Below are 16,064 nucleotides of genomic sequence, written 5' to 3' on the forward strand. Positions count from 1 at the left end.
CACTCGTACTTGGAGTCCTGCGGTCGCTCCTTCTCGTGTGAAAGGGAATCACACACTTACCTCCATGGAAACCTGAGATGACCCCCCCGACATGGACTGGGCTTTTCCGACTTGTTTTTCTCCCGGAAATTCCTCCATGTTAAGCGTCGCTTCTCAAAATCTCACAAAGGGATCACTTGGGGATGCTGATGAAATGCAGATTCTGATTTTCAGACAAGATTCGGGGTCCTGGACAAGCTCCCAGGAGGATGTGGCGGTAGATGCTGCCCGGTAGACAATAACCTGGGCACCAAGGACACGGCCCGCCTTGTCCTCTAACCTCGCACGTCCTCCTCCTCTCCCCGAGCCCGTCCACAGCTCCCCTTCCCTGGCCTTCGTTCTGGTTCCAGAATGTCGCTGCCACAACCGTGAGCGCAGTCCTTCCCCGTTTCTACACGTTTCCTGGGCCACCTGTGGCCCGCTTCTCAACAGCCTGGGGCTCAGGGAACCTGGGGCGGTGCCATCCACCTAACACGCGTTGCGTGCCCACCTGCCCAACTGCCCACCTGCTACCGCTGCCTTCTCCCAGGTCTGCGAGAGCAGGCTCCATGGGTGAGGAGGGTCCAGCAGGGTCTGGGAGCTGCCACCACGCACCTGGGTCTGTCCCCCTCCCCTGTGTCTGTTCCCCTCACCTGTGGGTCCATCCCCCTCACCTTGGGGTGTGTCCAGTGCCTCGAGGTGACTGCACCGCAGTGAATGCATTGAATGTCTGTTAGGCACTCCTGACACTCACAATGGCTAAGCACCCCAGATCTCGAGGTCAGAGGTCAGTGTTAGTACTCACAGAAACAACGCATTTTAAACCTTCAACAAAATGGGGCACTGATACGCTTACGAAGCCTGGAATAAAAAATCTGTTTCATAAAATGTCTTTTTCTGACACGTTAAGTCCTCGCTTATATCCAGTCATTTCTAATGTTCGGATGCCCGTTGCATTACTTCCTGCCTCAGTCTAACTGTCTCTTACTGAATTCTTTGACTGTTTATCACGGAGAATTATCCTTCTAGAAATGTGTCCTGTGGGATTAAGGACCTGGGACTTCAGTTCTCCATGTTGACGCCCTTCTTGCTGTTCCGGTGGTGACCGCACAGACCTGTGAACAGATGCTGATTGATGGCCAATGTTCTCGTTGAACAGGTTCAGAACATGTCCCAGTCCATCGAAGTCTTAAACCTGAGGACTCAGAGAGATTTCCAGTATGTTCTAAAAATGGAAACCCAGATGAAGGGGCTGAAGGCCAAGTTCCGGCAGATTGAAGACGACCGGAAGACGCTCATGACCAAGCACTTCCAGGTGGGTCCACGCCCGCGAGCTGGTCCAGCCGCGTGCGATGCAGAGCGGGCCGGGCAGCCAGCGTGGCTCGGCTGGAAATCACTGAGCGGCCCCTCCAGGCAAGGTTCAGGGCTCGCTGGGGACGCCCGGCAGCTCCCACCGGCCCTGGCCATCAGCTGTGGGTGCACAGGAGACTGGCTATCACAAAGCGAGGCCTGCGAGAGCTCGGGGAGTGTCTGCATAGACGTACAGGCCCTCCAATGTCGATGACACGGGGGAAGCTGAAGGAAAAGTAATAATTCAACGTAGCAAAGTTTTTTTCCCCTGGTGAAGTTTTTATGCCCTCATATGAGAAATATCAGGAATATAAACTGTTAAACGAGGCAGTTTTATAGTTTTAATATAAACTATTAAACTATTATATTTACCATTATAAACAGCCATAGAAAGAAGGTTGCTTTATGATTTCACCCAAAGACCAGTCTTTAGACCAGGGGTGGGCAAACTTTTTGACTCGAGGGCCACAATGGGTTCTTAAACCGGACCGGAGGGCCTGAACAAAAGCATGGATGGAGTGTTTGTGTGAACTAATATAAATTCAAAGTAAACATCATTCCATAAAAGGGTACGGTCTTTTTTTTTTAGTTTTATTCATTTCAAGTGGGCCGGATCCAGCCTGCGGGCCGTAGTTTGCCCACGGCTGCTTTAGACGTTCAGTTGTTTATGGGCAATTATTTAGAAACACTGGGAACGGAGAAGAGGTGCATGTGGACTTTCATTAACTATGAATGACAGGGTCATCGATGAAAATAAACTGACTGGGATGATGCCGTCCGCACCTCTATTGAAAAGGAACAGTCCACGTTGCAAAGACACGGCACGTCGTTTCGGAAACACGCTGTGGTTTTGTAAGGGTCACAGCCCCGTTTCCCGGCGGCCTGTCAGGAAGCGGGAGTCGTGCTGGTGGTGAGGGGGCAGGTCTGAGCGCAAGCTCTGGCCGAGCCTCAGAAGCGCTCTCCATGCGTCAGGGTGAGGGCCGGATGCGGCCCAGGGACATGCAGTGGGCCCTCCGCTTCGCATGGGTTACCAGGAGCCCGGGCAGAGGGCAGAGGAAACAGAATTGCACTGAACCACATTCAAAATTCCACCTAAAAGAACAGGAGGGCAAAAAGGCTGAGGGCATTGGCCGGAGAACGGGCTAAAGTGATGAAGCGTGAGGTTTCAGTTGAAGAAAGATGCAAGCAAGGCCTGGGGGTTAAGGAATTAGAACAAATGAGAGCAAAGCCTAGAAGATACCAGGAATTGAAAGATTGTTGGGAATAAGAGAAGGAGTGAACTGGGAGAATAGAGAAGGGGTGGGAGGATGGCAAACAGAGAAAGATACAGGCTGGAGAGCAAATGAATTCATTTTAACCAACATTTATTGAGCAGGTCCTGTGAGCAAGACAGGGCTGGCCCTCTGGGGGTGGGGGTGCAGTACGTAATCTCTGTTCTGTGAAAGACAGCTGACCAACAGGCAGGCGAGACCGACAGCAATTAGAGGCATAAACATTGCTCGGGTGCACAGAGAGAAGAGCTTTGCTTAATTTTGTTTAGAGAAGAGTTAGAGGAAATATTCAAGAAAGCCATTCTGGACTAGTGGCTCCCAATGTCACCCCAATAAATTCAATTAAAAAGGAAAATAAAATAAAAGTTTAAACCACTAAGTAGGTTTTCTCCTCCCCGCCCTGGAAGGTGGCAGTTGTTCTGGGTATCACACTTGAGACTGTCAGTGTCCCGTGAGGAGCTCAGGGTGGGGCAAGAGAGGCAAGCACAGCTTTGCCATCCGAGCAACACAGTGGGAAGCGCAACTCTAGGCGGAAGCAGTGAGCACAGATCTGCACTCTTCTGCTCCAACCTTTCAAACCTCTGACAGGCATACTGGCTGCTCCCTGACAAATGCAGGGAGTTTCCAAATTGACTGCCAGTAATCACATTACGAATGTTTTTGAAAAGAGCCAGAAATAGAACACTTACTATTATTACTATTATTATTTTAGTGCAGGGGAAAAACCTGCCACCAAACTTGGGACACTGCATTGTTCTCTTTTCAGTGTTCCCACTGTGGAACGGAAAACCCTTCTTTGCGGCAGTTGCTGCATATAATCGGCAGCAAGTGGTACCGACGGAGCCAACTCTTCGCGTTAAGGTCCTCGTGGGGCAGCGGTGCTCCCCCTGAGGCCGCAAGATGCGCGGCCCAATGCGCCTCGGAAATGAGCGAGCTCCCGGCTCCGCCTTTTGGCTGTAATGTGCGCGCATCTTTCTCATCAGGACGGCTCTGTCCCCCCCACTCCGCAGGGACACAGGGACACAGGCCAGTTCAAAGAATCCCGAGCTGGCAGGGCAGGTAGAAGTTGTCCCCCAAGGAACGTAAGCCCATAAAGCAGGGCAGCAACCGGAGCGCCTGCTATTTGAACGCGTTTATGCTAATGGCATCTCCTCCGAGTCATTTTAAGATGCGAATTTTGAATCCGTTGTCATAACCACCTGTGAGGGTCCAGGGACAGAGCGTGGTGCTGGTGAGTGGGAGCCAGGGGGCGCCAGGCGCTCAGGGCCCACGCTGTCCCCGCAGGAGCTGAAGGAGAAGATGGACGAGCTCCTGCCGCTGATCCCCGTGCTGGAGCAGTACAAGACGGACGCTCGGCTCATCACCCAGTTCAAGGAGGAGATCCGGAACCTGTCGGCCGTGCTCACCGGGATCCAGGAGGAGCTGGGCGCCTACGACTACGAGGAGCTGCACCTCAGGGTGCTCAGCCTGGAGACCCGGCTCCGCGACTGCATGAAGAAGCTCAGTGAGTAGAGCCGCGGGCCGTCCGCGCGGTGTGTCTCAGTCGGTTCCGTGGAAACCGCGTTCCTATGTTGTGGGGGTGGTCAGACGTGCCTCGTGTCGGGGAAACCAGGGCTGGCCTTCCAAGTGCAAGGTAAGTGTTCCTCAATGGCTCACGCGCCCCTGGGAACGGAGTGGCCTGGGACTAACAGTTGCCTAATTCTCCGATCGCCTGTAACATTTGAAATAAACAGCCTGGCGATAGAGCCGATTCCACTGGCTAATGGAGATGTGTTTTAGTCCAGGCAGATGGTGCGTGATGAGTGATCACTGCTGGGCCAGGGCGCAGGGGAGGCACTTCAGGGAGCGGAGAAAGTCAGAGACTGCAGGAGAGGGAGTGGCCCTGGGCCAAAATGTGAAGCCGCAGAGCTGAAAGCAAACCCAACAGCTGCCCTTCCTGCAGAGCTGCCCACGGCCGCTCTGACCCGCTGAAGCAATCAGAGGCACCTTCCCAAATCGGCAGCTACACACCATGAGTGAGGGCCATGCAAGCGCGCGGGGCCTGGACTGCAGTCCCTGACTCAGCCCGGACCGAGGGTGCAAGCCCTCCCGCTGCACCCAGGAGCTAGTGACCCAGCCGGAGCCTCCGGGGACTAGAGTAACCTAATGCGGCGTGAGCACATGGTAGGGAACTGACCGAAGAGGCTGCGGCCCCTTCAGGAACAGCTTGTTAGTAGTTGACATGACGGGGCAAGGCGGGGTGGCAGGGGGCGGGGGGTAGAGGGAGGCAGCTCAACCACAGAAAAGTGCTCTCTCAAGGTCAAGAACACTTTCTGGAGGAGGAAATATGCTGGGAAGAGGAGTAAAGAAGTTGAGAAAAATAATTTCTGGCCAAGAAAATCTCAAAGGATACATGTAACACTTGATCGGTAGCGTTCAAGTGTTTTAAAATAAAATCTGCATGAGTGACAAGAACATGTTACCAGGGGTGGGCAAACTTTTTGACTCGAGGGCCACAATGGGTTCTTAAACTGGACCGGAGGGCTGGAACAAAAGCATGGATGGAGTGTTTGTGTGAACTAATATAAATTCAAAGTAAACATCCTATCTAATAAAAAGGGAATATGCTAATTGACCCTCACACTGTTGCAAAGATGGTGGTGCCCACAGCCAATAAGGAGGGAATATGCTAATTGACTGCCATGCCCTCAAAGATGGTGGCGCCCATAGCCACAAGATGGCTGGCAGGGAAGGGCAGTTGGGGGCGACTGGGCCAGCAGGGGAGGGCAGTTGGGGGCGACCGGTCTGGCAGGGGAGCAGTTAGGCATCGATCGGGCTGGCAAGGGAGTGGTTAGGGGGTGATCAGGCTGGCAGGCAGAAGCGGTTAGGGGCAATCAAGCAGGCAGGCAGGCAGGCAGAAGCGGTTAGGGGCAATCAAGCAGGTAGCAGTCCTCGTATTGTGAGAGGGATGTCCAACTGCTGGTTTAGGCCCCACAGGGATTGGGCCTAAACCGGCAGTCAAACATCCCCTGAGGGGTCCCAGATTGGAGAGGGTGCAGGCTGGGCTGAGGGGACCCCCACCCCCGGTGCATGAATTTCGTGCACTGGGCCTCTAGTCATTACATAAAAGGATACGGTCTTTTTTTTTTTAGTTTTATTCATTTCAAACGGGCCGGATCCAGCCCGTGGGCCGTAGTTTGCCCATGGCTGTGTTAGACTCATCAGTTCACTCTGCCACTCGTGCATCTCGCCATCCACCCGAGCCTGGGCTGTGTGTGCTGAGCCAGGCGTGTGCTGAGCCCAGGCGTGTGCTGAGCCAAGGCATGTGCTGAGCCAGGCGTGTGCTGAGCCAGGCGTGTGCTGAGCCCAGGCGTGTGCTGAGCCAGGCGTGTGCTGAGCCAGGCGTGTGCTGAGCCCAGGTGTGTGCTGAGCCAGGCATGTGCTGAGCCAGGTGTGTGCTGAGCCAGACGTGTGCTGAGCCCAGGCATGTACTGGCCTCCTTGCTCTTCTCTCCCAGACTGTTCACTACATACCGACTCAACCAAAGCAAGGCCAGGCCCCAGGAGGTCGTACCTGGTGAATACCGTAAGCCCTCCCTGAAGTGGGCCCGTGGAATTCTTGTGGGAATAAATGGGAAAACTCTTGGGATTGGCTTCATTTTAGAAATGAACTTCACCTCTAACATATGCAGGCTGGGCAAAAGTAGGTGGACAGTGGTGAGTATGCAAATTTTAAGATAATTAAAAAACAAATGAGCCTCCTCACCTGCAGGGTCTCAGAGACTCTACTAGAGAATTAAAGTTTGGGCAAAAAATAGAAATTAAAAAAAATGCTTCCACAGCAATGCACCCTTGTGGCCTGAATGGGGGCCAGACGTGCCCTCCTGAACGCTTGATTTTCTACTCCGAGAGCCGAATAGAGCAGTCCCCTGTGCTTAATTACATCGGACCGTATTCCCAGACATGCAAACTGTAATTATATGCCTGTGAGGATTTAACTGAAAAAGCACAGTGAAAGCCTTCGCCACCCCCTGAGATCACCAACAGACATTTAATGTCGCTGATAACCAGGCTTCCAGCCCTCTCCCCGCCTGCAGTCACTTCTCCCTCAGGGCAATGGTTCGGTGCCATCTAGTGAAGTTCAAGGCGCATCCTTCCCTTAACACAGCCTGCGGAGTATCGGCAGCGTTCAAAACTCGAGATCCCAATAACGGCACTTGGCTTGTTGTCTCTGCCATGTTCGTGCCAAATTCCTTTCAAAGGGGAAAACAAAATGTCTAGGTGGTAATAGTCAAGTTTGCACATTCAGCCAATACTGAATGAGCCCCGGTGTGTGCGGGCACTCGGCCAGGTATTGGGGAGACGAGGCTGAGCGGCAGACAGCCCCCCAGCCCCCGTCAGGGAGCTGCCATTCTGTGGGGGCACAAGCACATAGCAGAGAAGTGCAGCCATGTTGACAGCCTGCTGCGCGACAGGCACCATGCCAGCCTCTTCCATGTGGTCGTTCCAATCACCGCGAGAACTCTGGGTGAGGCCTTATTATGCAATTGATTGCAAACAGATTGTTCAGCTTAAAGTCATTTGCAATTTATTGGAAAACAGACGGGTTTGGACACATGTTATTCTTGGTCCTGCTTGCCACACACACACTGCAAACTCATTCTCGTGCCCGTTCCATTATGGCAACTGTTATGATCACCCTTACCACCACCTTCCCCCGGCACTACAGTTGGTGAGTTAGACATGAAAATAAAAGGTTAAATAATAGAAACAGATTTTACCATCAAATGGATGGTAGAGGTAAACTCATTACAAACAAGTAGCTTCAAAGGACGCACGTTAAAGATCAAATCATATCTCCTCGCCACACGTTCTCCAATGGCCAGAAGTAAAAAGAAATGAGATTCTGGAGAAATACTAACTATTCCATGTAATTTACTCATATGGACATGGCCTTGGGATTCCAAGTCAGAAGCCATTAGTCCGGGCCATCACAAGGTACAATGATGTATTAAAGAAAGACACAAGAGAGAAGACAGAAGTCTCCGTGCTTTGTTGATCCAAACAACTGCTCTAGCTGCTGAATCCCAAATGACACCTTGTCCTGAGCTGCCGTTGGATCAGCATGGGCTGTAGCTGATATCACAAAGTCCAATGTCTAGAAGGCATCAGAGAAAGACAATGGCCACGATCTTCAACTCCCTACTCAGTATATTTTCTGAATAGATAAAACCATACACACACAATATATTGTAAAATGCTAATATTTTCACGTGTCTCACTGCCAGTGAGAGCAGAGCGGGAGAGAAATCAATGAAGCAGAACCCTTCACTTCGCTCTTTGCCATCCATTTCTGCCCAACATTTGTCTTCCCGGCGCTTGGGAAAATCACCCTTTCCGTCTGGCTCCCTTCGTCCGTGTGGAGAGTGAGAGTGAAGTGAGAAAGATAATTATGTCTTGGAACAAGAGCCAGTGAGGGGGAGCCAAGACACAGAAATGACTTCTGTTTATTTTACTTCATGTTTACAATCTCTACATTTCATCAGCAGCTGACAAGGCCAGTGTTTACTTCACACAGAGACCCACAAAATTATAACTACAAAAACAGCCAGTTTTTATAAATTCCTGAAACTTTAATTTCATTTGACGAGATGAATTTTACCTTAGGAGTCCAGTAACTATTTGTAAGGAGGAACTTCTTTCAACAACGAGATACTATTCTGTTTTTTTGCTTCCTGAGAATAAGAGATGATGGTGATGACCATGATCTTATCCTGATGGTGTGTGTGTGTGTGTGTGTGTGTGTGTGTGTGTGTGTGTGTGTTTTACTACCACCACAAATGCCACCTTGTCCCCATCAGCATATTAAAAGTTTGTTGATCCCCCATCCATTCAACGTTTTCTCGGTGAGATTAACAAAATGTCAAGCTCTAGGCTGTCCATCTTACAGGTGAGGAAACCATCCCAGAGAAGAATGGCACAATCCAATATTATCGGATGATTGACTGTGGTGCCTTAGATTAGAAACCAGCCCTCCTAACACCCACCTGAGCATTCTAACCTGGATGGAGGTACTACACACAGAATAATTCCAGGGAAATTGTGGAAGAACAGAGACAAAAAAAAAGACCATATAAAAGGACAGAGGCGTGGTTACTCATGGCTACTAAAATAGATTAAATTACCATCTACTCGTGAGTTCATTTATTTAATTATTCTCTCTTTTACATCATCAGTTTCTCCCTATTAGATTATTCCTAAAGGCAAACAGTATTTTCTTAAACAATGAGATCAGAACAATGGTTAAATTTTTGCAAAATTGTAATGATTTACTAGATTATAGAGAGCTAGCTTATAGAGATTATAGAAAACTAAACATGGAACATGGAAGGTTAGTTGAACATGCTTGGTTCTTTCTAGGTTTGACAATTGATGGGTATGTCTGTAGATGAGTAGGATAAACGTGGCTTAAAAGACAAGAAACCTCAAGTGACCTAAGGATTCAGGCTTGGTCTGAAATAACTTCTTCACTTAATGTTCTGTGCCAGTTGAGTCAAAAAGGAAAAGAGCCAAAACTGGTTTGGCTCAGTGGATAGAGCGTCGGCCTGCGGACTGAAGGGTCCCAGGTTCGATTCCGGTCAAGGGCATGTACCTGGGTTGCGGGCACATCCCCAGTGGGAGATGTGCAGGAGGCAGCTGATCGATGTTTCTCTCTCATTGATGTTTCTAACTATCTCCCTTCCTCGCTGTAAAAAATCAATAAAATATATTTTTTTAAAAAAAAAAGGAAAAGAAAGGAAGGAATGGAAAGGATGGGCATAAGCAGTAGTGGTTTAAGAAGTTATACCATAAGGACATACAGAAGGCCGAGAGACATATGAAAACATGCTCAAAGTCACTAATCATCTGAGAGATGCAAATCAAAACAACAATGAGGTACCATCTCACACCTGTCAGACTGGCTATCATCAACAAATCAACAAACGACAAGTGCTGGCGAGGATGCGGAGAAAAAGGAACACTCGTGCACTGCTGGTGGGAATGCAGACTGGTGCAGCCACTGTGGAAGACAGTATGGAGTTTCCTCAAAAAGTTAAAAATGGAACTCCCATTTGACCCTGTGATCCCACTTCTAGGACTATATCCCAAGAAACCAGAAACACCAATCAGAAAGGATATATGCACCCCTATGTTCATAGCAGCACAATTCACCATAGCTAAGATCTGGAAACAGACTAAGTGCCCATCAGCAGAGGAGTGCATTATAAAACAGTAGTACATCTACACAATGGAATACTATGCTGCTGTAAAAAAGAAGGAACTCTTACCATTTACAACAGCATGGATGGAACTGGAGAGCATTATGCTAAGCAAAATAAGCCAGTCAGAGAAAGATAAATATCACATGATCTCATTCATATGTGGGATATAATGATCAGCATAAACTGATGAACAAAAATAGATCCAGAGACAAAGGGCAGGGGAGCGGGGGGAGGGGTTAGAGATCAATCAAAGGACTTACATGTATGCATATTAGTATAACCAATGGACACAGACACTGGGGCGGTGGGGGCCTGCCCTCAGGGGTGGGAGTGGCTGGAGGGGGGGTCAATTTGGGAAAAGGGAGACATATGTAATACTTTAAACAATAAAAAAAAGTTACACTATAAAAACCTATTTTTATATAAACCATAAATGAACCCACAAGGAGATGGTAATTTAATCTATTTAGTAACCATGCCTCTATCTGTATAAACTTATTTTGTCAATCTCAACACTTAGCATAGTCCTGATACAGCAGAGCTTCTCAGCAAATGATGGTTCAGTGAATACATGATTTTATTTAAATAGTAACTACTGGTTTAACTGCTGACCTATTTCAGAGGAAAGGCCCATCACTACTAGAAGGAAGCAGAGCCATTCTCAGTTTAGGCACCAGAAGGGCGACTCCGCTGGTATAATTCCTGCCTCCATTCCTGGCCTGAACTGCCGGAGGCTCAGCAGCACCCCTCTGCCATATGGTCACCCGCTGGATTCTACCCAAACACCACAGAAGCTGAGACACCCACGCCACCCACGTGCTGCCGCTTTTTGGAATTCTTGATTACGTGAGATTCGTGGCACAGATAACTGCCCAGGAGAATTCTGAGGCAGATTTTTAACTAACCCGTCCAACTCAACTCCTGTGGATGTTACGTCTACATAAGCGGGATCCAGAAGATCATTTAAACCCAGAAAACGAAGCAACACCTGAAATATGCACACGTTGAAGGGAAAATGAGCTTTATGTCTTCTTGCTAGTTTTTCATTTGCTCATTTTGAATGGCCCGAGACTGATGTTATAAATATCCAAACAGCCCTTGGCAGGAAAAAGGTTCCCCACCCCTGATTTTGAGTACTGAGAAAGCAACTCTTCACTGTTCAAACCTCACTGTACAACACCCAACATGAGTGATCATTCATTCAGAATGTGTGTTTCCAACCCCATGATTCAGTGGCCCTTGCTTTGCTCTTGTGAGTATGTGTGTTGGAATCACTGCCCGTGGTCACCTAACGTGTTTATGTTTCTCTAATTTCAGCGTGTGGCAAGTTGATGAAAATCACAGGCCCAATTACAGTCAAGACGTCTGGAACCCGATTCGGTGCCTGGATGACTGATCCTCTAGCATCCGAGAAAAACAACAGAGTATGTGTCCTCCACAATTGCTTTTGCTTAGAATTATGTTTTATTTATACCTTTTTTTGTCTACTGGGCTGTTCATTTTCTTTAGGGATAGAGTTTCAACTTGAAAACGGTTACATCGCTGCAAATATTGTCAATTTGATCATATTAGCACAGCTACAGAGATAAATGGCAAATTTATTTTAGTAAAATGTTCTATCCTATCATTCTCCAATAGAGTGAATCTAGTTTTTGTTTCAGTCTTATTTTGCACTTCACTGGGCAAAAATTACAAGAGTACAAAATTCTCTTTATATTTCTACTAAAACTTGCTCCATAATATGAACACACACACACACACACACAGTAAGGGAAATACTTGAACTTACCAATTCACAAAACAAACTGAAATATTCCTGGAGTCTAGAGTTAACTTTAAGGGAAATAGCACTGAAACTTTGGGGGTGGGGAGGTATTTTCATAAATCAGCAACACATATATTATGTAAATCAATATACCGCCAACTTACCATCGCTCTGGGCATGTGCTATTGCAAAACTTACTATACATTAAGATTCACAGGGTCACATCCAAATGAGATTTGTAGCTAGATTAGTGACATGGTTGTGTTAAGAGGTAGGTGTACCTAGAAGCAGGTTCAATGAACAAGGGTTAGTTAACTAGAAGGTTCCGTGGCATCCATAAAGGAGAAATATGTTCAATGGTGTAAAGTTAGACCACACATTTTTTCAGAGCGAGTTGCAGAATAAATAAAGTTGCTGAAGGCGGTATTTTTGCCGTTATTGATCGCATGGATCGATCAGGTGACTAAACAAAGTGATGTGATTTGTACTGACACATGTCTGGCTCACTCCATCATGGGCACTGAATGGTCTAAACAAGAAAGGACAAGAAGCAAATCAACTTCAAGGCAGCAAATTTAGCTGTTTCCTTTCCGCATAGTTCATGCCACTCTCTTTGCAAACGCCCGCCGTACCATCGGCCCTAAGATAAGGTGGTCTCTGGCGCCTGGGCATCCTGAGACGGATGTGTGCTCTCACTGCCTTTATTTTGGAATTCTCAGGAAAGTCCAGAATTTAGGTGCTCCATTTATTTATTCTTTCCCCCCATCTTCCCAGGTCTGGTACATGGACAGTTACACTAACAACAAGATAGTCCGGGAGTACAAATCCATGGCCGACTTTGTCAGCGGGGCTGAATCAAGGACCTACAACCTCCCTTTCAAGTGGGCGGGCACCAACCACGTGGTCTACAACGGCTCGCTCTACTTCAACAAGTACCAGAGCAACATCGTCATCAAGTACAGCTTCGACCTGGGCAGGGTGCTGGCCCAGCGCAGCCTGGAGTACGCCGGCTTCCAGAACGTCTACCCCTACACCTGGGGCGGCTTCTCCGACATCGACCTGATGGCCGACGAAATCGGGCTGTGGGCCGTGTACGCCACCAACCAGAATGCGGGCAACATCGTCATCAGCCAGCTGAACCCCGACACCCTGGAGGTGGCCAAGAGCTGGAACACGGGCTACCCCAAGCGGAGCGCCGGGGAGTCCTTCATGATCTGCGGGACCCTGTATGTCACCAACTCCCACCTGACCGGGGCCAAGGTGTACTATTCCTACTCCACCAAGACCTCCAGCTACGAGTACACAGACATCCCCTTCCACAACCAGTACTTCCACATCTCCATGCTGGACTACAACGCCAGGGACCGGGCGCTCTATGCCTGGAACAACGGCCACCAGGTCCTGTTCAATGTCACCCTCTTCCACATCATCAAGACCGAGGACGACACATAAGCGAGTGTAACCTGTTTCCACCGAGCTACACCATGTCATTTGTGACCCATTCCCTAGGACTCCTTTGGTGTTGCTTTTCTTCCTTAGAGCGTCCCCACCCTTTTCCCAAAGCATTTCTACCATCACGTGGGTGTTCCGGAAAATTCCGCGGGGCCCGCCTCAGTGAACCCGTTGGACACACATCGGAACTCCTGCATTCACAAGGCCTATCATGTCCTTGTCATGAGAAGCACTACGGAGAGCTTACGTGGCTAAAGTCATACTTTTGCAAAAGATTAATGGTCTGCCTTATACTAGTGTCAGAGACTAATGGTAGCTTCAATGCATGAATGTCTCTGTCTCTCTCTCTCTCTCTCTCTCTCTCCCTTTTTCTCAACCCTGCCACTTCTTACTATATGTCTCTAGCTCCACATCAGAAAACATTCTGGTAGGAATCAGAAGAAAAAAGGAAGAAAAAGGAAAAAAAGCACTTTTCCCCCATTCATTTCTAAAACAGACGTCAGGATTTCATTTACATGGGGACGAACACGCCGTCTCGCTGTTCCCTGGTCCTCTGGCGCGGTGCTGTACAGCCATTTTTAAATCTCTTGCTAACATTTGATTGGCAACCTGTATTTCTACCATTGTGACCACCATTGTGCAATTGTATCTCTTCACTTCTGTGACAGTAAGTGATGTTTTTTTATAAACGACACTGAAGTTCAATCTCAGTGACCTCCTGGGTCCATGTCCAAGTGTGGTCCCAAGGAAGTATCTTCCCGGCTTCCCCTTCCCATGGTAGTGTAAGCTAAACAGGAAAGCAGACCAGGCCCCTTCCATCCAGTCTTTATTTGACCCCTGACACACAATGGACCACGGACACGCAAGGCCACACAGACTAGGCACGGGCGAGGCAGTCCGCTCACCCTGCTGAAGGCAACCCTTAGCCACACAAATTAAACTCGAGATGACTATATTCCTTCATGATACGACCAAACAAATTTTGTTCTTCGTAATGAAATATCTCAGTGTTTTAACTTATATTTCACACACAACTTGCAATAATGTAATTCCTTGTGCCAGCACTAGAAAAGTACATGAAGCACATATAAAAAGTCTTTAAAAGATTTCTGTAATATCACCTAGATTCCCATGATAAACTCGGGAGCGGTTATTGGCAAGATGTGTGCAAAAGAGAATGATGGGAAGACTTGGGAGTTGTCTGTGCCATTTAAATGTGCAAACGACCAATCTGGAAGGCAACCCCTGGTCACCCAGATTCTTTGTGTGCAGAAACAATGCAACCAAAAAAGACAGCTTTCATCAGATTTGGTGTCACTAACTCCCAAAACATATTCTCAATATATATATCGAACACATTGTTGAGTTTGGATGGACTTTCCATATCTCAAAAATCCTTACCTGACGCCATTTTACAGAAACTAGTATGTGTTGGTTTTAAAATTTAAAAAGCATAGAGTATAGTAAATAAGATGTAACTTAAATGGTTGTAAATGCTTAGTTTTGCACATACATCCTACTGTAATTTCCTTCGTAAAGTAAGGATATAACCTTTCAGACGAAGCATTGTGTAAAGAAATGCTAGTGCTTAAGAAATTCATTTCCATTGTCACAGGTAAACCATCACCCTCAAATAGCTCACTGTCAGGCACGCAGGATAAAATAACCCAATCTTGAAAGTGTCCAAGTTTAGCGAAGCTTTCTCTCTCCCTCCCTCCCTCCCTCTCTTCCTCCTCCTCTCTTTCCCTCCTTTCCTCTCTCCTTCTCTGTCTGCCTGCCTCCTGTGGTCCTTTGGTGATATTGTCCTTCTCTTTGAAAACATTTATCTAATTTCTCCTCTGCTTTTGGGTGTTAGAAAGTTTAGGGGAATCTGCTTGTTGTCGTACACTCGCTACAAAAATAATCAGCCAATACTTTGAATATCAAGAGTTTGTCTGAAAAAAAAAGAAAATCAACCTCGGAGATGAATGAACTTTGAAGTCGAGGGCCTCTACTGAACAGCCGGGTTGTCGTTACTCGCTTCTGTTTGTAAAGAGATGGATATGGCATCATGTACATGCCCACCTGGACTGCGCAGCCTTTTGGGAGACACGCAGCTTGTGAAGCCCTTCGCCTGCTGCGTGTGGCCCAGTCACCTTCTCCCACCCCCGCGGGACGCGCAGGCGCCAGGACTGCGCTGGGACCGGGAACGTGAGCGTGAAAATGGATCTGCATTAAACACTCACAGTTCAGAAGCATTTTTCTTCATAAGTTATCAGTTTTGTGCCTGAAATAAATAAGAACTTACTCTCATCACTGTTTTATTTTTAAATCTCAAATAAAATAAATTTTATGAGGGAAATGATGAGCATTTATAAATTGCTCACATAAACCAATCAGTAAAGAAAGTCTTTTTTTTCCCCATCGCCATTTATCCCTTCTCTGCCCTCTTCCACCCACTGCCCTTCCCACCCTGTAATCACCACACCACTGTCCACGTCCATGAGTTCTCTCTCTCCTTTTTGCTCAGCGCCTCCACCATCACCTCAACCCAGCCCCCGCCAAGCTGTCTGCCTGTGCTCCCTGAGTGACTGTCCTCAGATATCCGGCACAGGGTCCGACACGGAATCATCCCACAGCAAAGGCCAATAACCAAAGAAGCATAAGAGTGAGTCGTAGAGTAACCACTTTCCCTGTCTAAACACACTACACATTTTGTTCCACTCTGAGGTCATGAGAAATTAACTTTCCCAGTGTATTTTATTGGGAATAGATGTCCATCAGCTCCTAAGGCAGTGATGGCGAACCTTTGAGCTCGGCGTGTCAGCATTTTGAAAAACCTTAACTTAACTCTGGGGCCGTGTCACATATAGAAATTTTTTGATCTTTGCAACCATAGTAAAACAAAGACTTATATTTTTGATATTTATTTTATATATTTAAATGCCATTTAACAAAGAAAAATCAACCAAAAAAATGAGTTCGCGTG

At 47.7% G+C, this 16,064-nt stretch overlaps 1 protein-coding gene across 2 annotated transcripts in view; it reads left to right on the forward strand.

Annotated features, from left to right (window-relative positions):
• OLFM3 (olfactomedin 3) overlaps positions 1-15,471 on the forward strand; it is a 91,755-nt gene extending 76,284 nt beyond the window's left edge. For both annotated transcript variants that reach the window (XM_036343459.1, XM_036343460.1), the window contains exons 3-6: positions 1,178-1,333; positions 3,924-4,143; positions 11,197-11,303; positions 12,419-15,471. In XM_036343459.1, coding sequence (XP_036199352.1) covers positions 1,178-1,333; positions 3,924-4,143; positions 11,197-11,303; positions 12,419-13,096 — 1,161 coding nt within the window. In that variant the 3' untranslated portion in view covers positions 13,097-15,471. The remainder of the gene's footprint in view (positions 1-1,177; positions 1,334-3,923; positions 4,144-11,196; positions 11,304-12,418) is intronic.
• Positions 15,472-16,064: the final 593 nt, after the last annotated feature.

The sequence above is a fragment of the Myotis myotis genome, unplaced genomic scaffold (assembly GCF_014108235.1).
Source record: "Myotis myotis isolate mMyoMyo1 unplaced genomic scaffold, mMyoMyo1.p scaffold_m19_p_18, whole genome shotgun sequence".
NCBI lineage: Eukaryota > Metazoa > Chordata > Mammalia > Chiroptera > Vespertilionidae > Myotis > Myotis myotis.